Genomic DNA, 22,779 nt, shown 5'->3' on the forward strand with positions numbered 1-22,779 from the left:
AATTAACTGACCTATTTCTCACTAGGACCTTTTGTGGTTAGTAAGGAGACATATAAAAGCATTTAAAATCAAAGATCCTTCATCCCATGCCATGAGGGTCAGTAATTCATTTAATTTGAAATTTTTTCTGAATACCAAAAAGTCCTCCTTCATGTTGACTCTTCAGGTATCTTTACATTTAGCTTTAATATGTGTAAATACACTGGTTTTCATTTCCAGTGTGAAATATTTGTATGGTGTTACTTCGTTCACACACATTTACATGCCAGATAAGAGATTTTCTTATAGGGGAGAAAAGAGAACATCAGAATCTAGCCTACATGTTGAGACCAGGATGGGTAAACAAAAATAGGCAGTATATACTGTTGCCGCTTGTTAGTACTGAACTGTGGTGTTTACTGAGGAGATGACAAGACAGAGCAGTCCTCTCACCTGCTGTGTCTTTGCTGCCCCCTGACATGTACTGCCTGCTCTTCAGCTACTGAACAAGCGGTGTTCAGTCCTGAAGGAAAGCAGCGCCAAGTAAGAATGGATGGACTCCACCAGGGCTCCTCCAAAAGCCCTTTTCTTAAAATTCAGTGTTCACTTAAAAATTTAAAAAAAATTTATTGTTACTTTCATTAAGTTTTCCTGAGTTTCTGTCATTTATTTCTGCTTCTAATTTATTTTCCCTCTGATGAAACAAAATATTATGTTCTTAGCAAGACCTGAATCAAGAGGTTAAATGTTAAAAATGCAGTAGTTGGGGTGTACTGTCTGCCAGAAATTTTGCTACACTGAGGATTTTTTCCCTAGAGAATGCTTGTGACAAGCTGTGGTCTAACATTTTTTGTGTGTCTTTTTGTGTTTTTGTATTTTAACACATTGGACTGTCTTTTGCTTTTCTTACAGTTACGTAATCAAGGTCAAGTAAGGGGAACCAGTGCAGCCAGTGATGAGTGAAGAAGAATCTGACCATGTCTTGCAGTGTTGACGTTTCCCAGACATGTGCTTGTGGGTCTGTGCCCAGAGGCACGGGTCCCAGTTACATGTGTATATATGTTTGTGTGTGTCAATCTGTAGCTGTATATAAAACGCATGTAGAGCTACAGATCCCAGTACACACACTTGTGTATATATGTACATACAAACATACTGAAGGGATTAGTACAATTTCTCCAAAGTACTGTACCTATCTTCAGCAAGAATGCAAAAGAAAATATTTTCAGTATATATACCTGGAACAGATTTTAATAATTATCAGAGTAATACCATTAATGGATGAATTGACTGCAATGTAATACTAGCTGGTATGTTTCGTAAATGGCAAGTTGTGGACCAAGATATATATATATATATATATATATATATATATATACACATACATATATATATATAGCCTTTTATTACTTTTTTGTTCTTTTAAATCAGTCTCTTATAAATTTTAATTTTAGTCCCATAATCAACAGAATCCCACAGGAAAGTTTATTAAAAATCTTTTGGTATTCCAAGGAATCTGGAATGAAACTCTGAATGTATTTAAAATCATTTGTTTCTGGATTTTCATTACCATACAGCCAAATTGGATAATATCTATTAGTAAAGAGAGTTACAGGCCAGTTTTTACTTGTTTGCCCCTGAGGTAAAGCTCCTTTTAAAAAAAATTCCATTTTTTATTGAATTTTTGTATTTTAAATTTCAAGTATTTTTCTACATCAAGTCTAGGAAAAATGGAAATGACGGTCTGTGATTTATTAAAAAAAAAAAAAAAAAAACTGTATAATTTTTCAGGCTTCTGTTAGGCAAAGACAGAAATTGATGAAATTAATAGGATTGTAAGGCCGTTAAGAAAAACTGGAAGTACAGCACTTCCATGGAGTCTTGTTTCTAAAATGACTGTTTTCTGAAATTACAGCTTGGAAACTATGCAAATGATCTCGATTCCTCACAACTTAACATGGTACAACATAGAAAGTGATGACGTTTTGCTCTTTTCGAGTTGAAATACATACTTGGAGGGGGAGATGCTGCGTCTGAGACAGGAAGAGATTCAGAGGCAGTGCGAGGCCTGTCTGCACAGGAGGCAGAGGCCCGGCCCGCGGCCAGCGCAGCTGCACCCGCTGGGGTGTGCTCTCCTGGGACGTCATTGGAACGCACCCTGAACACGCATCGGGAAAACGCAGCCTAGAAGCTGCGGGCCTCCTTTTTTCCTTTTTTTTTTTTCTTTTTAAAAAAGAACAATAGCTAGGTAAGATTTTTATCATCTTTCTCTGTCCAAGTCTAGTTCTTTTCCTGTCAGTCCTGGGAGCTCGAATAGAATCTTGTTGAAGCCTTCAGGTCCCAGCCATCTTCTTTAACCTCCCACCCCTCCTGCCCCACGCCAGGCCCATATTCGTAATCTGATTCGATGACAGCCCCGCTCTCCCTGCTCCCTGGTTTCCCGCCCTGTGTCCCCACTGAAGTGATCGCAGTGGCCTGGACATGGCTGTGCAGGGTCACTCCCGCGTGGCAACACCCGGCTCCCCTTGGCTGCAGACCCCACATTGCACGTGTCCTCTGTACTCAGGATCAGAACCGACGTCTACTCTCTGGGCACTGCTGTAAGATGGGTTTTGTCAAGAGCATAATCATTGTCTGCAAAGTGTCTGATGCAAGGAAGATTATTGCTAATCTGGTGAAATAGAGAGTCGCCTCCTTTTAATGAACTTAACTCACTGGCGTCTGTAGCATCGTTTGGGAGCTTGGGCACACATGGAAATGACGGCCCAGCACATGGGTTTTAATGTTAGCTAACAACTGTGGAGATTTGAGGGAATGTGTGGTGAATGTAAAATATCTAGTTTACTTGGCAGTCTCTTGTGTAAATTACAGTAAAACAAAGTAAATGAAATTTAAACAAAAAATAAATTTGATCACAAAATGCCACTTGTGTGCTTGAGTGGTTGTTCGCCTGATGCCACGTCTGGTTCAGAAGACGGTGAACCACCTCTCTGCTGTTTTTTCAAGAATTCTGTGATGCAGCACTGTCACTTTGGGGGAAACATTTTTTTTAATTGATTTTTTTTATTGCAAACCTCTGTTCTTGAGGTGTGCCTATGTCACCTTGTTACATTTGATTTCTTAAATTTTGTCTCTGAAAGCTGAACAGTAAAGAAGGATTATATATTATTCTCAGAGGTTTTCTAAAAAGTTATTTTTTAAAGGGAAAATTATGGAAGACCTATAGTTTTTTTTTTTTTTGAAAACCCATAGTAATTTTTAAAGTACTCAGGATTTTGCCATTAGATTCTGCTCATTTCAAGACCCTGGCTTTTTGGTTTGGGGCCGGGTTTCACATCTCCTCTTTGAGGACTTTGTCACTTCCAGTCTTCTGGTTTTAGACACGTAACTTTTCTTGTGGTGCCAGCTTAACATTCTAGAGCAGTTCAACCTTCAGAGAGGTGGCCAACTACCTAGATGGATTTAATGTAATGTTGTATTTCCAAGGTGTTCTTGTGTGTGTTTTCCAAGGTGATTTCCTCAGTGTTTTACTTCAGAGGTGGCGTTTGCGTTCGCGTGGACCGTCCGTCATCTGTGGGTTCACAGTGCGCTCACTTCCACAGCTGGCACTCTGGTCTCCTGGAGGTGCCACAGTGAGCAGCAGTGCAGAGTCCAGCGTGGGAGACCGGCGTGTGAACAGGTAGACGACGGCTCTGTCTGATGAGTCGTCTGGCAGTAGAGAGTTGGAGGAGAGACACCTTAGACGTCATCCAAGTCACACATAGGAGAAAGCGAAAGTCCAGGCTGAAGGCAGCTAGGTAGCGGGGTCCCTGGGGGCCCCCTCCTGACCCCTCACCAAGTCCTGGACTCCTGTATGGCCGTGGGGCCCGGCTGTGGTGTGTGCAGAGTTGGCCAAGGCACTGTACCCTCCAGCACACGGTGTGTCCCCTCCGTGTGGTTTCTCGCCCTCCTGTCCCATCCGTTTACCAGACTGCATCCTGGCTTTTGGTAAATCACAGCTAAAAATCACTTGAGGACCTGGGCTCTTGTGCTCAGTCATGTCCAACTCTGCGGCCCCATGGCGTGTAGCCCACCAGGCTCCTCTGTCTAAGGGATTTTACAGCTAAAAAATAGTGGAATGTGTTGCCATTTCCTCCTCCAACGGGATCTTCCTGACCCAGGGATCGAACGCACATCTACTGTGTCTCATGCGTTAACAGGCAGCTTCTTTACCACAGAACCACTTGGGAAGCCCTTGGACCTGACACCGGGCTTTTAAAAAAGCTCACTTTCCTCTCTCCTTTTCAACTCATTAAGCAATAAAGTTTCACAGCCCAGCCCAATCTACCCCTCAGGTCTTGTCTCTGAGGAGGTAAAAGACCATCTATTAACAGCTGTTTATCCATTTCTCCTCAGCAGTCAAGTTGACAAGGGGTCGGCATAGAATTCCCTATTCTGACCATGTGGAAGGCGAATGTTCTGACTGTTCTTGGAATCAGACCTAATACCACTGAGAGCCACTGGATGTTAGGAGTTGAGTGGGTCCAAAATTGATTTTTTCAAGTTGCCCTCATCGTGAGTTTTAGAGTTGGGGCCTTCAAGTGATTGGAGGGAGGGAGGGAAGGTGCTCGAAGACAGGTTCAAGGTTGTCCTGATGACCCTGGAGCACCTACCGGGCGTGCTTCCTAGGATCCCTGCCAGGGTCACTTGCCATTTTCTGACTTGGAAATGTTAACCACGATGTCTTCAAAACCAGTTCCCAGATTAGGGAAAGTAGACAACTTTGAGTGTTCTGTTACACTCGGGCTACTGGTTCAAAGCAGTTCAGCACATGCAAACCAAAAGTTCTCAATCTTGGCTCCACTAAGAATCACAGGGGAACCTTTAAAAATATCAGTTGCCCACCAGTTGCTTTTCTATGGCTTGTGTTCAATGTGCCCTGTTTTCAAACGACAGGGGAAAAGCTTAGAGAATTTCCAGTCTGCTCCTGGAAAACAGTCGAGAAGACCACTTTCTCTCTAAGTCATCAGACTCCTGCTGGTTCTTCAAAGCCCAGTGCCCACTGTCCACACAGCCTTCATTTGTCTAGCCTGACCGCCAGCGGTCCATTCCCCTCGGCTCTTACAGGCTCTGCCGCCTTGGTTAATAATGCTCATTGCTTGTCATCTTTTCATGTGTCCATACGTTTCGCTTCCCATGTGAGCTGGGGAACTCTTCCCGGGCAGGAGTCACAGTGGTACCCCAGAACTGCCTCTCCCGGTGAAACGTCTGACCCTGAAGCTGCTCCTGCCCACAACAGACTCCTGCCTGTGCTGTGCAGGGCTGCTTCTGAATCCTGGGGTTAGAGGAGGGGAGCATGAACAAAAAAAATCCGTAAGATCAAATTTCTCCTCTCAGAGAATCAAATCCTGACCGCCAGCCGCAGCAGGAGGTAGCACTTCTGGTAGCTCAGTGTACAAAGTACATGGAGAGAACAGACGAGGGAGCTCCAGGTCCGTGTTTCCTCCTCGCTTTCCAGATGCTAACAGGAGCTTTGGTGGACTCTTCAGGAGTCTAAAACCAAACTCTTAAAGTCTCCTTCTCCCCCCATCACTTAACTGCATGACTGGCTGTGCTGCCCAAGCCAGAAATCTTAGTTGATCGCAGAGTCTTAAAAGTGTCCCTGAGTGCTTGTGAAATCCTGCTCCTCTTGAGGCATCCTGTTGCAAGCTGTGCTCCCGTGAGCCAGCCTCTCATCTGGGGCAGGGGGGCTGCAAACACAGTAAATGTTTTTGGCTTTACAGACCACGTGGTCTCTCCCAGCTATTCAGCTCTGCCCTTGCAAGGCAAAAATGGCCATAGACAGTAGTTAAAGTAAGCATGTCTGTTCCGATAAAACTTTATTTACACAAACAGCCAGTGGGCCAGATTTGGCTGTTGAGGCCATAGGTGCCAAGCGCTGGACTACAGCTTGTAAAGCCTTAATGCGGCTCTGCCAGAGGTGACTTTCTAGAATGGCTCCTGATGGTGCCGCACGCTTGCTTAAACACCTGCATGGCTCCCTGGGGCCCCAGAGACCCGTGCAGCCGAGGCCTGTGAGCAGTGAAAGCTTCAATCTCCCGTTTGTAAAGTGGATGCAGCGATGCATGTCCACCTCGTGGCCGCTAGATGTGTGAAGACGCTGGGTGCTGTCTCTAGAAAGGCTCTAGCCTTAGGAAGACAGTCGCTGCTCTTTGCCATCTGATTGCCAACCCAGAGTTGGACACGCACAGACCAGAAGTTGAAGGGTAGAGCTGTGCTAACAAAATCTGTTGATGTATAAAATACAAGGTAATCCCAGGTAGCTAAACTCTTCCCGACTGGCATATTTTTACGTTGCTGTGTGTCTATTGCCCAGGAAATACCATCTGTGACTGTGAAACCAAAATGCTATTCTCGTGGGAAAGCTCACAGATGCCCTATACATTTTCCATAATTAAAATCTGGCTCCCTCCATAGATGCCATTGCTAACATGTTAACCTGAGCTTGGCCCCCTTGGCTCCTGACGGGGCACGGTGAGGCTAGGCCTGGAAAGGCAGCCTGGAGTTTTCCCCGAGTCAGTGACACTCCACCTTGGGTCGAATCTGTTTACTCCTTGGGTTTCTGAGAAGCAGTAAAGCACCGTGACACGTCTCCGCCTCGTGGATCGCTTATATATTCTGACACCACCTGCTCATCAGTCGATAGCAGAATTGCCTTGCACTCCAGACTGAGGGGGCTTCATGAAGTGGAATGGAGGAGTGGCTTACGGTGTTTATTAGTAGGTGCTAGACAAAAGCCTCGCCTCTGGGCATCCCGTTGCATGCCAGCTCCCTGCAGCCAGGAATACTGATGACTGGAGTGCGCTCTCAGAGCCGCCTCCATTTTCCCATGGCCCGGGAAGCCCTGAGACCACTCAGCCTGCTGAGAGGGGCTGTCGGTGCATCCCATCCACGCTGTTCTGTAGCTATCGCTCCAGAAAGATCCTTCTCGGAGAAGTACACTGTAGGATGGGGCTTCTACCAAGGAAGGCTGGAGGAAGGCTGAGGATCAGGCCCAGAACAGCCGTTCATTTGTGTAGATCAGAGGGTGGCAGATGTTTTCTATGAAGGGTCACGTCGTATTTCATAAATATTCGGCTTTGTGGGCCATGCAGTCTCTGTTGCAGCTACTCAATTCTGTCTTTGTAGCTCGAAAGCAGCCTCAGATGTTGTGCAGATGAATGGGTGTGGCTGGGTTCCAATAAAACTTTATTTGCACAAACAGGTGGTGGGCTGGGATCTGGTCCTAGGGCCATAGTTTGCCAATCTCTAGATTCTTGCCCCACCCTCACCCCCACCCCCCACCCCCCACCAAAACAGTCAACATTTAATAGTGTCTGTCAGGCATCGTTCTAAGCACAGCATGTAAATGGCCTCCTTTAATCTTCACTACCACTGGCTCAGTGGTAAAGAATCCCCCTGCAATGCAGGAGATGTGGGTTCAATCCCTGGGTCGGGAAGATCCCCTGGAGAAGGAAATGGCAACCCACTCCAGTATGCTTGCCTGGGAAATCCTACGGACAGAGAAGCCTGGAAGGCTACAGTGCGTGGGGTCTCAAAAGAGTCGGACATGACTTAGCGACTGAACAGCAACCACCCTATGAAATAGGTGCTGTTATCGCCCCCTTTCACAGATGATGACATTGAGGCCCAGATAAGTGTAATTTTGCTAGGTGGTATTACGGAAAGCAGCGGTGCCAGGGATCTTACCCACAGGCCACTGTGGAGTCATGCACAACCTCTGCCCATCACCCCGTGTCTCCCTGTGTTTGAGAGCTGCAAGGTTCCACGCCTGTGCCATATACTAAGGGCTGACAAGGAGCGGCCACAATGATAATTCTACTGAGGACGCTCATGTTCTCAAACACCACTTAGGAGCAAACTTCCACGACCAATTCTTCCCAGCACTCAGAGCCAAGAAAGCAGTTCTTCCTGAACAGTGCTGGGTTTCCCCCCCAGTCTAGGATGTCAGGAAACTCCCGTGCGGCATTTTATGTCCAAACTGAGGCCACCTCTTCAGGCAGGCTTCCTAGCATCACTCCACCCACACCCGCCCAGTCCCCCTGGCCACCCCTCCTACTTGAACTTTGAGACGCGTTGTGGCGTTGAGGGCCTGTGCCCGCACCTCCTGGGTGGAAGTCCCCTCAAACTCCTTGGGGGAAAGGTTTGGTGATAATTCTGACATACGTAGAAACCCAATGTCTGCCCCGTCGAGGTGAGGAGTCAGAACTGCAGTCTCCAGCTGCGGGTAGTCTGAAGGCCCATGGCCCTGGAGGGGGAGGCCACCAGGGTGGTTTTGTCAGCGTGGTGGAACTTGGGGTAGTTTCTTTTCCTCCGAGAACTGTCCTCAGTATCTCGCTTTACAGAAGACTCTTACCTGAAGCTATCCCTGTGAGGCCTGGGACCTTGCGAGCACTTCCCCGTGTGCACACCCGGCCGTGCCTTCTCTCACTGCGGCAGGAATTTTCGCTTCGGCATCTGGTGGCCCATGAGATCACCCCTTTCCCTAGGCGTGTGCCAGAAATCCGTCGGTGGGGGGATTGCAGGATTCCTCCCGGCCCCTTCCAACCCAACAGGCTCAGATTTTCCACTTGTGCGATTGAGGTCAGCGCCTGCATTCCGGCTGGCGAGCTCCCCACGCATGCGAGCGCCAGGCCTCAGGCAGGGGCTTCTCAGACTCACCCTGGAATTCGGCCCCCTCCTTGGCCCTCTCCCTCCTCCTCGCCGCCCTGGATCCTGGGGCTGGGGGGGTGCTCTGTCGGAGACTGGGGACCGCCTGGCCCAGCCTTGGCTCTGGGCCACCAGGCTGACATGCAGGCCCTGTGTTTGCTCGGGCCGAGAGTGAGTATGGACGAGTCATCTGGCCAGGCGAGGAACAGTGGGACTACTGTTGCTTGCCAAGAGCTCCGTTCCTGTCCTTGTCAGTCCGTCCACCAGAGAACGTGGAGGTCGTCAACCGTGACCACTGCCATCGGGTTTACTAATGGTCACTGCCGCTGTCTCTCTGCATGTGGGGGCTTTGGCGTCCGCCGCCTGCATCCCAAGCCTGACACGTCCACTTACTGAGCAATGGGCCAACAAGTACGTCTTGGCCCCGAGCCTCACTGTCCTGCCAGTGAAGGCTGGGGTGATAATACCAAAGCGGGGCGTGGCCAGGAGACGTGAATGTGTAAGCAATGCGTGGAGACCTCTCCAGCACTGGATTCGCCCTAGGGTTGGTCGACTCATCAGCTAGGCGGACCAGCCATCCTGGTTTGTCCAGGTAGAGGGGTTTCCTGGGAGGCTGGGCTTCGGGTTGTAAAACCAAGACAGTCCCGAGAAAACCACAACAGTTGGTTACCTTATTCTCAGCCCCAAATATCAATGTTCTTGAAGCTAAAAGCTTTCATTTAAAAATAAATACAAAAGCCGAACCCAGATCGTATAGGAAACAGACAACCTTGCCTTGCAGCCTCGTGTGCCCCTAGCCTGCCTCTCTAGTTCCAGTCTGGGGAGGCCTGGCCCGGGGGCCTAGGACTGCTTTCCTCAGGCGGGATGACCCATCGCGGAGGGAGCGAATCCCTTCCCCACCCTCTGCTCTAGCTCACTGGTCCACCCTAACACCACCCAGGAGGGAACAGGAAGTCCTCACACTTCCCACAGATCAAGAAGCTGACCTCGGCTGACAAGAGGCAGTGCTTCCTGCGGCCAGGGCCTCTCTCCCCGAGCAGGTGGGTCAGGTCATTCCTTCCATCTTTGCTTCCAGGACAGAAGCCAACCTCCTCGTTCTGCACTGGCCCGGCACCCTCTTCATCCTCACCCTCACCTCCAGCCACATGTGCCTTTTTCCAGTTTCTGAGACCTAAGCCCCGGGGTGCCCGCCAAGTCTGGACACCCCCTTCCCTTCCCTGTTCATCCTTCAACCTCAGCCTGGCGGGGGCGGGGGCCCGACCTCCCGACAAGGCCAACATCCCTACCGTGTGCTGCCATCTCCACCAAGCTGGGAGCTCCGTAAACGCAGGGACCAGGAGCACTGGCGGCATTGGCCACTGAGAGCTCAGGGCCTCCCCACTGTCTGCCGCGGAGTCATCCACGTGCCACAGATCCGTTTGGAATGCGTGGAGCCAGCAAGCCCCAGGTTTAACCCCTTCCTCTCACGCCTTTCCCACAGGGCTGCAGACAGGCTCTCTCGCAACCACTACCTGTTAACCCTTCCCCTTTGCCCTGCCTGCAGCCCGGCCGAGGCCGCGTCCCAGTTTAAGAGCTACCCCACCTCGCTCTCCTCCCCTCCTTTGCGAGGAAATATTTCTGTTTTATGACTAACTCTGCTCCTCATTTCTCTCGCGTTATCTTAATGAATTAACTGGGTCCCCATCGTTCCCCCGGGCCCCCCACGGTTTATGAGCTGTACAGCAATATCTGCAATCTTAGTCAACCCACACAGTTGTTGTGCTGGTTCCTATTACAGTAATTGGCATAAACTTTATTCTTTTGCAGAGAGATTTTTTTTTGGCCCACTGAGACTGCATAACCATCTGCCATAAATTGAGACTAGTACGGCTTATTTTGGTGAATGCAAAATTGGATCCCATTCTTTACTCTGTGGCTTGATTCAACTTCCAGATGGTTAATCCACATGAAGTAATAGGAATGCACCACAGCTCTGCTTAGCTGAAGATGGAGACGTAATATTTATTTGCTGATGTGGAGGCCTCCGAACGCTGCCCTGTCGGGATGTCGGTATAAAACGCAGCGGCACAAAAATGTCAGCTTGTCCACAGGAGCAACAGCGTTCCTCTGAGTTGCCATGGGGGATCCCCGATGTCCTTTTTTTTTTTTTCTTCCTGGTCTGCCCTTGACCTAATCTCAAGAGGTTTTGTTCTCTCCTGGGCTGTTTCTTATCAGCTATGTCTGCCCACGGAGCCGGCTTCGCATCTGCTTTGACTTTAGTGCCTGTGACATTTTCATTAATACTTCTTCAAGGTTGAGCCTTGATTCCAAATATCCTGCAGCTCACAGAAGCTGAAGCTAGCTGTGCCTGGCTGGGGCGCTGCTGGTGGTATCAACAAGCTTGGACATCTCCACCCAGTTAGGGTAATCAATCTGTTTTCATCGTTATTTCTCCCCCACACTAGCTTGCCACACTGGGGGATGGGATGCTCAGATCTAGGTCAGCAGATTCGGGAGGCTTAACCCTCAATTGTGCTTCTACTCCCAGGAGTCTTGACTGCCCTGTCTGGCAGGATTACACATCCCCACCAGCCAACCCAGATGGCTCAATGGAAAAAGAACCCACCTTCCAATGCAGGGAGTATGGGTTCCATTCCTGGGTCGGGAAGATCCCCTGGAGAAGGAAAAGGCTAGCCACACAAGTATTCTTGCCTGGGAAAGCCCATGGACAGAGGAGCCTGGTGGGTTACAGTCCACGGGGTTGCAAAGAGTCGGACACAACTTAGCAACTAAACAACAACAACCAGCCAACTTTGCCCTTGCAAACTCGCTCTGGACTTCACAGCCTGGCCATGTTCCCCACCCCATCCCAGGGAAAACTGGGAACCCTCAAATATCCTGGGGCAGACTGGGGCTTAGGGCCTCCTCTCTGCACCTGCCCAGGTCCCTGAGAGCCACCTGCATTTGAATCACTGGAGGATCACGTTAAAAATGCAGACTCCTGGACTGAGGGAGACAGACTATCCCAGTTTGCTCAGAACGACCCTAGTTTTAGCACAGGAAGTCCCATGTCCTGGACTTTCCACATCACCCTACTTGGGCCCCACCCCGGACCCCAGAAGAACTACTGCTGAGGACTCAGGCCGAGGGATCCAATTATGATCAGTTCCCTGTGGTGATGGAGCACTTGAACTTGGGAAGCCCAAGTACCCTCAGGGCCCACGTTCCCTCACCTTGCCTGAGTGCAGCACACGACGCCCTTATCACTTTCTTGAGTAGACTGTCTGCTTCCCTCAGTGTGAGCTCCTCAAGGGAAGGGCTCAGCCCAGTTTGCTTTTGCCTTCAGTTCCCAGCTCTCTGTCTGGCCCACAGTCGACACTCAGATCGAGTGAAGAAATAATTGGATGCAAGCAAATATCCACGGTAGGGAAAGTGACCCAGACCTGTTTCCCACGTACTCTTCCAAAGTTCTGGGGCAGACTCGATTAGAAATTAGATCAAGGAAATTCTAGAAGGGCAGGAATTGGATCTAGGATATTTTGTTAAGGGAGTGAAAACCTTGAACGTTCCAAGATGGAACAAATAAGGAATTAGATCTAAGAAATTCTAAAGTGGAAAGGACTGGAACCATGAACATCCTAAGACAGAATTGCTTTCTTCCTTAATCATCACGGGAGCTTCTGCAGGGAGAAAGAACAAGAGGCCAGATGCCTTGTACCTGATTATCGAAGCCTAGCATCACTTAGTGCTTTCAAATGTTTAAAATCTGCAGCTCCTCAAATAATCACAGCTGTGCATGAGGATGGACTCTTCTCTGACTTGCGTGTGAGGTCTCCAGGCCGGATGATGGGGACCAGGGAGCCTAGGAAATGGGCTGAGCTGAGAGGAAGGAGTGGGAACCAGTGTTTGGCCCTGGCAGGATCCCAGCATCAAGATCCTTCACGCCTCAACCTGGGCAGGGCTCGGCCAGGTGATGACTCTCCTCTTCTCTGGGTATGGCTTCAAGTAGGTGCAAACACAAAGGATCATTTGTATGGGTTTTATGTGAAAACACGGAGGTTGATCCGAGGTCCTGGTCCCAAACCCTGTTCACAATAATCCCATTGGTAAGAAGGAGGGCATGCAAGAAGCAGACTCCTCAAAAGCAAAAGGGGAGTCCGGGGATCACCTGAACAGGTGTCAAGCCCGCTGGATTTAATGGCAGTCAGCATGCAAGCAGATAAAGCAAAGCGCAGTGACAGGTTGTGGTGGAGGGAGTGGGGGGCACAGCTGAGCAGGTGATGTGCCTTCCTGTCCCGCCCCCTCAACCCTCCCAGCACCCCCTACACCCCCACCGACTGAGTCACGTGCACCCCTCCCACCCCACATCCCCATACCTGTTCCTATGGGCTCCGCCTTGAACACAAGTCTAAACTTCGACCCTTCTCACCACAGCTGCCTCAACAAACGGAACCCAGCCCAGCCACCATCCTCTCCCTGGACTGTTGCTCAAGACCTTCCTAACTGGCCCCTTTCTTCTCCCACAGAGAAACCAGAGTGGCTCTCTTAAGTGATAAACTGTATCAGCCCTTCTCTGCTCCAAGTCCTCCCGAGTGACTGACAGCCACTTGCTAGGCCCCATCTATGCCCACCCCTTCCCGCTCACCTCTCCACACTCCAGCCAAGCCGGCCTCCTGCGGGCCAGCTCTCCAACATGCCGGGCCGCTCACCTTGGGCCTTTGCTGCTCCCGCTGCCTGGGACACGGCCCCCAGAGCCCCTCCCGACTCCCTCTCCTGCCTCTCTCAGATGCCCTCACGTGCCCCCTCTCCACTCTAGGAGGCCTTCTCAAGCCACCGTACACAAAACAGCCCCCCCAGCCCAGCCCGTCTGCCGTAGCTCGGTACCCTTCGAGGCACTCACCACCACCTGCACCTGTGTGTCGTGTGTGCCTACTGCGTGTCTCTTCCCACTGGTCTACAAGATCCACAAGAGCTCGTCTCACGAGGCCCTCCTGTGTGGTCTGTACTAGGTGCTCAGTAAGCACGTGCAAGTGACTCACCCCAGCATTTCTCCCGTGTTAGAAGAGGCTGGTGACTCTCCGTGAACCGCATGGTAGATGCAAAGATCACAGTATAAACGAACAGGGCTGCCCAAATGTAATGATGGCCATTTGCGTCACTCCACCCCAGAGCGGCGATTCTAGGGCATTCTGTGTAATTGGAGTACAATTAAGCATATGGCAGTGTTTCCACCAGGCCATAGATCTGATCCGGAGCCTCCCCGACGTGGGCTCTGGTTTCTTTCTTTTCCCTGTAACGACAAACCTGGATGCAGCATCAGGCAGGCCCTGTGGTCTGGGTCACAGGGGAATACCGAGGAATGAGATTCATGCTAACAAGATTTAATCCTGAGACGCTGGGCTATATATCCAGTGGCGATTTCCTGGATTTTGCAGCCAACATAAATAACAGTGAGAGGATTCCCGCTGCGTGACGTGAGGTTCGTCCTGCCGGTCTGGGCCAGGACGGACTGCTATTGATGGACAAGGCAGGGCCCCCTGACGGAATCCATGGAGCTGCACCCCACTGGCCCCCCTCCACCTCCACCCCCACCCCTGTATCAGATCGCTCTGTGAAGCATGCTCAGGGTGAGGAGGCCAACAGCAGAGATGAAAATTAAGACACGTATTTGGCACCCAGTCCAGCCGAGCAATGAAATCCCTCATCTGTATGTACAAATCATGAATTTTCCAATTGGACCATGTGCTTCCTGGGGGTGAGGTCTGTACTGTGTAGGCAGCCAGCTTATGGAAACTTGGAAGTCACCTTGGTGGCACCTCATTTTCATAAAAGGAAATGAAGTATGTGGTAGGGTAGCATTAGAGATAACTTACATTGTGGAGAAATGGACAGATAAAATAAGGGATGTTCATAAAATGGAGTAGTATACAGTAGTAAAAGGAGGGAGCAAGGATGAACCTTTGAAAATTTACACTGACGAAGAAAATAAAATGGCAAATGAACCACAGAGGATGGTATCACTTACACGCATTTTAAAAACCACTAACCCTGGGGGACTTCCCTGGTGGCCCAGTGCTTCCAATGCAGTGGGGCGTGGGTTCGATCCCTGGTTGGGGAACTGGGATCCCACCTACCATGTGGCATCATGGCCGCAAAATTTTAAAGAATAAATGAAAATCACCTACCCAAGGCAATATCTTTAAAGGGGTGGCAGGTGTCCTGGAAGCCTGAAATGACATTAAATACATAATGCCCATGTCTGTGGTAGCAAGGAGGGGAACAGATTGGCAGGGGAGGGTCTGTCTAGACAGATGACAACACTGAGCTGCTCACAGATGAGGGTCCTTGAAGGAATCAGTTCATCCCTGCCATCCGCCAATTACAGACAAGTCAGGCAGGCTCCCAGCGCCTCCCGGCCTGGGCCTGGGCCCCGGAGCCTCAGTCTGCCTGCTCAGCGGGGCTTCTGTGCCCGTTCAATTCATGGGACTCCTGCCTTCATAAAACTGACATGGCTAGGAGCACCCTCTCAGCCAAAAGGTCCTTTATTGAATCCTGAGCATGAAGATCCATGTTTAGGGCCTTCTCCTCTCTCCCCGTGAGAATCTACGGATCCCTTGATTTCTAGGTTTGCAGGGAACATCGGCATGTCTGCTCACTCTTGCTGTTGTTTCCGTATTGTTTTTCTCTCGCTTGTTATACTACAGGAGTCTGATTCAGCCATATCATCCCCTTCCTTGGAGGCCTTCTTGCCTCTTCCGAGACCAAAGTTCTTCTTTGGTTCCTTTTTTTTTTTTTCCCTTTTTCTTCTCTTTTATTCAACCCACTTTGTCTTTTTTTTTTTTTTAATTATTATTATTGGAGGATAGTTACTTTACAATTTGGGGTTGGTTTCTGCCATACATCAGCATGAATCAGCCATAGGTAATACATGTGTCCCCTCCTTCTTGAGCCTCTCTCCCACCTGACACCCCATCCCACCCGCCCCCACAGGCTGTCACAGAGCACTGGGCTTAAGCTCCCTGAGTCACACAGCGACTTCCCACTGGCCATCCATTTTACACAAGGTAAAGTGTATGTTTCAACCTCTCCTTCCCCAACTGTGTCCACAAGTCTGGTCTGTGTCTGCGTCTCCACTCCTGTCCTGCAAATAGGCTCATTAGTACCATTCTTCTAGATTCCATATATATAAAGAAGTTATGGTACATATACACAATGGAATATTACTCAACCATAAGAGGAATGCATTTGAGTCAGTTCAAATGAGGTGGATAAACCCAGAGCCTGTTATACAGAGAGAAGTCAGTCAGAAAGAGAAAAATGAATACCATATATCAACTGACTTGTCTTGAAGAACTTCTTTGTGCCATGAGCTCTTCTGGGTGGGATTTTTAGATGTCAACGCAAGATAGTTTCTCTTCTCAGGGGGAATTCAAATTCAGTATCTCTCCTTTCCCAGGCAGGTTGACAAGCAAGGCCAGGGGTGGAGAAACAGGGATGCCCAAAGAAAGAGCGCTAAGCAGGAACTTCTACAAATGCCATCAACCACAGGGCATGCATGCTGAGAAGGGTGGGCAGAAAGGAGAGGGAAGTGGGAACTGGGTTTATGAGGAATGGCGGAAGGGCCTGGAAGCCCACAGTCCATTTCAGAGAGAGAGGATCTCTCCACCTGCCTGAGGCCCTTGGGGTTCCAGTAATGCAAGTTTGGGGGAAGGGTGGCCTCAAGTGGGGAGTCCACACAGGTTGAGATAATTAGGGGGATAGTTGGGGCTGAGTCATCTTGGCAGAGGCCAGGAGGAGAGTGTTGGGGGGGGGGTGGGTGGGGCCCCCATCAGCATAATTGCTCCCGACTTCTGCTTCTCTTTGACATGGCAGTAAAATAAGTTAATCCATGGCTCAAAAAAGGGTTGAGTCTCCTCTTGCAACATGTCATTAACAGCAAAAATCTGCCTGAACCTGACACCAGAATGACCCGGTGAGGACCCCGTCCCAGGGCACATGGGGAGAAAAACAGGCAAATTATATCCCCGCCCCAAGCCTCGTGGCCTCAGTCTGGGCAACAGGAATTATGCTGTATTCCATCAATTCTAAAAAAGTAATTTTTTCCTCTTGCATTTTAATACCTCTAAAATTGGGACGTGGTGTCTTAGGTTTGATGACATATGGTGATAAGAAGAGAAAAATACAAGAATCACTACTGTTTAGGGAATGCTTACTCCATGCCACAAATTGTGTTGCTGGAGAAAACTCTATAGAGAGTCCCTTGGACAACAAGGAGATCAAACCAGTCAATCCTAAAGGAAAGCATTTCTGAATATTCATTGCAAGGACTGACGCTGAAACTGAAGCTCCAATACTTTGGCTGCCTCATACAAAGAGCCAGCTCATTAGGAAAAACCCCGATGCTGGGAAGCATTGAGGGCAGCAGGAGAAGCGGGCAACAGAGGATGGGATGGTTGGATGGCTTCACCGACTTAACACACACGAGTTTGAGCAAATTCCAGGAGACAGGGAAGGACAGGGAAGGCTGCTGTGCTGCAGTCCGTGGGGTCACAAAGAGGTGGACACAACTTAGCGACTGAACACCACCACTCCACGACAGGCACCATTTCTAGGAACTTCTCAGTTTAATCCTCTCAACAATGTGCTGATACAAATACTGATTCCAGGCCCTTTTTGTGGATGGAAAGACGTGATTATTCCCTGCACACTGTGCTCCCATCACACTGACTTTTTTGGGCCCCGTGGCTCAAAGGTTAAAGTGTCTGCCTGCAATGCGGGAGACCAGAGTTCGATCCCTGGGTCAGGAAGATTCCCCTGGAGAAGAAAATGGCAATCCACTCCAGTATTTTCGCCTGGAGAATCCTATGGACAGAGGTCACAAAGAGTCAGACACAACAGCGACTTCACTCACAGGCCCCCTTCATGTGCTGTGCCTGCTGCTGGGATACCATTCTTCCTTTTTTTTCTTTTGTTACCTCCCGCTGCCTTCCGCTCCCAGCCTGTATGGCACTTCCTCAGGGAAGCCCTCTGTGAATCCCACATTCTCAGGGCATCACACACCCCTCCTTTTTCTGTTCGGACTGTATAGCTTCCTGCACTATTGAATGCCTCCTCCTTATTTTGTCCAAAAGCTCCATGAGGGCAGGGGCTGTGTCTTTTTTTTTTTCCCTGCCCATGGCACCTTCTGTTCCTCCAGGCAGATTCTGGCATAGGGTCAACACTTGATAAATATCTACAGAGGAGCTTGTGTCTAAAGAAAACTCCTGAAAGAGTGACTCAGAAGCAAAGTATGTGGGGCTGGGGTAGGGGAGGAGAGAGAGCTGAGTTTGTTTGCCTGGGCTGGAGGACAGGGGCATGTTCCAGGCCAGACAGGCTGGCTTCATGCTCCTTGTCTGTGAAACAGGGAGAAAGACGTGCACCTTAATGAGTTCTCAGGAAGAGTGAGTAAGTTGACATGAGAGCCTGGCCCAGCAAGGCAGCTCTGTGGACACAAGTCACTTCTTCCAGTTGCCTTCAAAGAAGGGGCTATTGACCCTACAGTGTGTGGGGCTCTAGGATTCTCTGTGGAGCCTGGAGCCTGGGGATGTGCCGCATTTATAGGCCGTCGCCTACTGCGAAGTCGTAGTTGCTGGGTCAGATTTAACTGCGCTCTAAAGAGCAGATGGCCACGCCGGGCAGCTCTGATACATCGCTCTGTTTGCCTGACTGGCAGGGCCACCCCAGTGGGCATGGGGGCCTTTGTGCCGAGACTCATGCAAAAGGCAGGCTGTAGACGTGAGGGTATTTTTCAGGCAATTCTTATCTGGTGTGGGGGCTTCTCTGAGTCTTGCTCCCTCTTGGGCTGCGGTGGGGAACTTGAGACCGAGTCTTAGTGGGGACAGCCAGAGGCGCAGGGATGGTCGAGGAGGAGGAGAGGAGACCTTGGAGGCAAGAGTTTTGTCTTCAGCCCCCAAGAGCTGAAGGCCCGGGTGGGGAGGCAGGATTACAGAGGGACTCAGTCAGCTGCCTGGCTCATCTCAGCAGCCACATGCAAATAGTGTCACCTCCCTGAGCCTCAGTTTCCTCATCTCTAAAATGGGAGTAATAGCATCTATAGGATGAGGGGATACAACTGGAAAGAAACTTTAAATAAACAACTGAAGATACTGCCATTCTGACCGCCCCCTTCCTTCCACGTTCCCACTCCGTCTTGTCTACACACACTCGGCGTATGTGGCTGCAGGCGCAGTGTGCATTTTGCTTTCCTAACCTTCTGTTAGATCACAATTCTCCACATTTTTACATGCTTCTTGTGGATTACATTTTTTTTTCTGGCCACACTGCACAGCGTGTGGGATCTTAGTTCCCCAGTTCAGTTCAGTCGCTCTTTGCGACCCCATGAATCGCAGCACACCATGCCTCCCTGTCCATCACCAACTCCCGGAGTTCACTCAGACTCACGTCCATCGATTCAGTGATGCCATCCAGCCATCTCATCCTCTGTCATCCCCTTCTCCTCCTGCCCCCAGTCCCTCCCAGCATCAGAGTCTTTTCCAATGAGTCAACTCTCCGCATCAGGTGGCCAAAGTATTGGAGTTTCAGCTTTAGCATCATTCCTTCCAAAGAACACCCGGGACTGATCTCCTTTAGAATGGACTGGTTGGATCTCCTTGCAGTCCAAGGGACTCTCAAGAGTCTTCTCCAACACCACAGTTCAAAAGCATCAATTCTTCGGCACTCAGCCTTCTTCACAGTCCAACTCTCACATCCATACATGAACACAGGAAAAACCATAGCCTTGACTAGATGGACCTTTGTTGGCAAAGTAATGTTTCTGCTTTTGACTATGCTATCTAGGTTGGTCATAACTTTCCTTCCAAGGAGTAAGCATCTTTTAATTTCATGGCTGCAATCACCATCTGCAGTGAATTTGGAGCCCAAAAAAAGCAAGTCTGACACTGTTTCCACTGTTTCCCCATCTATTTCCCATGAAGTGATGGGACTAGATGCCATGATCTTTGTTTTCTGAATGTTGAGCTTTAAGCCAACTTTTTCACTCTCCACTTCCACTTTCATCAAGAGGCTTTTGAGTTCCTCTTCACTTTCTGCCATAAGGGTGGTGTCATCTGCATATCTGAGGTGATTGATATTTCTCCCGGCAATCTTGATTCCAGCTTGTGCTTCTTCCAGCCCAGCATTTCTCATGATGTACTCTGCATATAATTAAATAAGCAGGGTGACAATATACAGCCTTGACGAACTCCTTTTCCTATTTGGAACCAGTCTGTTGTTCCATGTCCAGTTCTAACTGTTGCTTCCTGACCTGCATATAGGTTTCTCAAGAGGCAGGTCAGGTGGTCTAGTATTCCCATCTCTTTCAGAATTTTCCACAGTTTATTGTGATCCACACAGTCAAAGGCTTTAGCATAGTCAATAAAGCAGAAATAGATGTTTTTCTGGAACTCTCTTGCTTTCTCCATGATCCAGCAGATGTTGGCAATTTGATCTCTGGTTCCTCTGCCTTTTCTAAAACCAGCTTGAACATCTGGAAGTTCACGGTTCATGTATTGCTGAAGCCTGGTTAGTTCCCCAACTGAGGGTCAAATCCATGCCCCCTGCAGTGGAAACACAGAGTCCTAACCACTGAACTGCCAGGGAATGCCCATGGTTTACATTTCTAATGGTTGTTAAATTGTCTATTATAGCTGTGTCTCAGGAGTAACTAAAGCACACATGCTCACATGTACACAGCCACATAACGTACACACAAACACACACACACATGCTCACACTCACACAATTTTTGTCAACTGTGAGGTGTTCAGACTGCTCCTACATTTCCACCATGGTAGACAACATCTTCATATGGATAATTTGTTTTTGCCATTTTAAAATTATCTCCTGAGGATGAATTTCAAATTGGGAGATCCCTGTGTCTTACTCTGTTACTTTGCCATTTTGGAGAAGGGTTACATTAAGGATGGCACTTCCAGCAGGGCTGTTCAACACAGGGACAGACCGCACTGGTGGCGAGCCTGCAGTGCCTGGAGGTGTGGAGCACAACTGGGGCAGTTATTCACTATCTGACAACTATCTGCTGGGCGTCACGGTGCGTCAGGCCTGTCAGTTGCTGAGGACACAGGTGGCACGGTCCCTGCCTTCCTGGAGGCAGAGGGAGAGGAGCCAGAAAGGTAAAGGACAGTGACCTCACAGCACGCCCTCTGCGGGGTTGCTCGAGGCTGTTTGCTCCCCTTCTCACACTGCGAAGACCCCACTCCAGGCAGCCACAGCTCTGCATGTGGGAATGAACTGTGCCCGGCGACAGATCTCTGTGCTATCCCATGCTTCATGGACCCCAGCTCCATGACCTGCAGCCCTTTCTTCATGCCTCTCACATGAAGTGATTTGTCCTGGGGGCTTCCAGGCCCCACTCAATCCCCAACTCGGGCCCAGAGATTTCTTGAGGACTCCTCCTTTTAATCTGTGCCTGCAGAATGACTGGCTATTGAGACGGGGCTTGCGTGAGGGCAGCCTCTGGAGATGCTTCTTCAACTACTGAGAGTCCCTGGGCAGCTTCTCTGGCCTGTTTCCAAGGAGTGTGCACAACCCCCACCCTACAGGAGCCCCAAGGTGAACTGCTGGCCTTAACGGTTGTCTGAACGAAGTCCAGAGACTTTGGGTTGCTGTGTGACCTTCTGCCACTCACTTCACCTCTCTGTTTCCACTTCAGGCAAAAGGGGCATGGTAATACTGTGGGTTCTAGCTCAAGGCTGGGCTACTTCATTCCCTCCCTACATGGCCTATTCTTGGTTCTGAACACCAGATAGGGCAAACTCAATCACAAGAGTTGTAAAATTATGGGGGTATCAGGGAAGGCCTGAGAACGAGCAGTCACAGAGCCATTAGAACACAGACTAGATGAATATATGCCATTCCTCCCTGTACATCCTTGAATACCTGATACCTCTGCTAGGAATGGATATGCTACATAAATTGGGAGCTACCATCCACCTACTGGGAGACAAATTGGAGACTGGTGTCCCCTAGACAGAGGGCACGGATGACAATGTTCACAGCTGAGGACAAACCTCCCTGGACAGAGCAAGTCGACCTCCCTGGAGTAAGTCCCCAGGGTGGGACAAGCTGTAGGAACCAGTCCCGTGATCGTCCATCTACAACCTGGATGTATGTGGCCCAGTAGAAAACAGCACCCTCTCTGTTGGGCACTGCCCTGTCATACAGGGCCCAACTGACCCTGTTAAGCCTCATTGAAAGAGTGAAAGTGAAAGCGTTAGTTGTTCAGTCATATCTGACTCTTTGTGACCCCATGGGCTATAGCCCGCCAGGCTCCTCTGTCTAGGCAAGGGACACTGGAGTGGTAACCATTCCCTTCTGCAGGGGATCTTCCAGACCCAGGGATCGAACCCCAGTCTCCTGCATTGCAGGCAGATTCTTTACCATCTGAACCACCAGGGAAGCCCATTAGACCCTATTAGACCAAGTCAATCAACCTGAGATACCCCCAGTCTCCTCGTAAAGAAACTTAGCGGAGGGACTCCGTTGGCCATCTAGAGGTTAAAACTCCGTGTGTTTCTATTGCAGGGGGTGCAGGTTCGATCCCTGGTTAGGGAACTAAGATCTTGCATGCCACATGGCATGGCCAAAATATAAATAAATAATACCCAGTGGGGAACACTGGATGGCACAGGACCACAGGACAGCCAGTGAAGACACCGAGGATACATGTCCAGTGGTCTCTAATCCGTATGCCTTGCTGGCCACTCTACTGCCCACCAGGACCTGCTATTCAGCATTAGATTTAAAAGATGACTCCTGTATTTCGTTAGCCCCAGAGTCACAAGACATTTCTGTTTTCTGGCGGCAGGGCCCAAACACACAACCAAAAAACAATAATACTGCTGGACTGTCCTGCCCTGAGGGTTCAAAAATCCCCCCACCATCTTTGGGGAAACTTTAGCTCAAGACCTAAAAGATCTCCATGTTAGACGACATTCAGATCTCCAGGTGTAACCAGTCTGAGTCACCTAGCTGATAAAGGATATAAGGTGTCCGAGGAAGAGGCTCAGATATCACAAACTGGGTGACCTAGGTACGCTTCATTCTCACGGAAGGTCAGAGAAGCCTTCCCCAGGT

The 22,779-nt window shown here is 49.5% G+C and overlaps 1 protein-coding gene and 1 long non-coding RNA gene across 4 annotated transcripts in view; both read left to right on the forward strand.

Annotated features, from left to right (window-relative positions):
* The window catches only part of PITPNB (phosphatidylinositol transfer protein beta), a 61,392-nt gene extending 58,488 nt beyond the window's left edge, over positions 1-2,904 (forward strand). For all 3 annotated transcript variants that reach the window (XM_044930644.2, XM_006067671.4, XM_006067672.4), the window contains one exon: positions 892-2,904. In XM_044930644.2, the coding sequence (XP_044786579.1) occupies positions 892-942 (51 nt within the window). In that variant the 3' untranslated portion in view covers positions 943-2,904. The remainder of the gene's footprint in view (positions 1-891) is intronic.
* Positions 2,905-3,236: 332 nt separating this feature from the next.
* LOC123329905 lies at positions 3,237-14,648 on the forward strand. Its single transcript, XR_006545479.2, has 2 exons — positions 3,237-12,616; positions 13,081-14,648. It is a non-coding gene; the product is annotated as an uncharacterized LOC123329905 (long non-coding RNA).
* Positions 14,649-22,779: the final 8,131 nt, after the last annotated feature.

Source organism: Bubalus bubalis, chromosome 17, assembly GCF_019923935.1.
Source record: "Bubalus bubalis isolate 160015118507 breed Murrah chromosome 17, NDDB_SH_1, whole genome shotgun sequence".
NCBI lineage: Eukaryota > Metazoa > Chordata > Mammalia > Artiodactyla > Bovidae > Bubalus > Bubalus bubalis.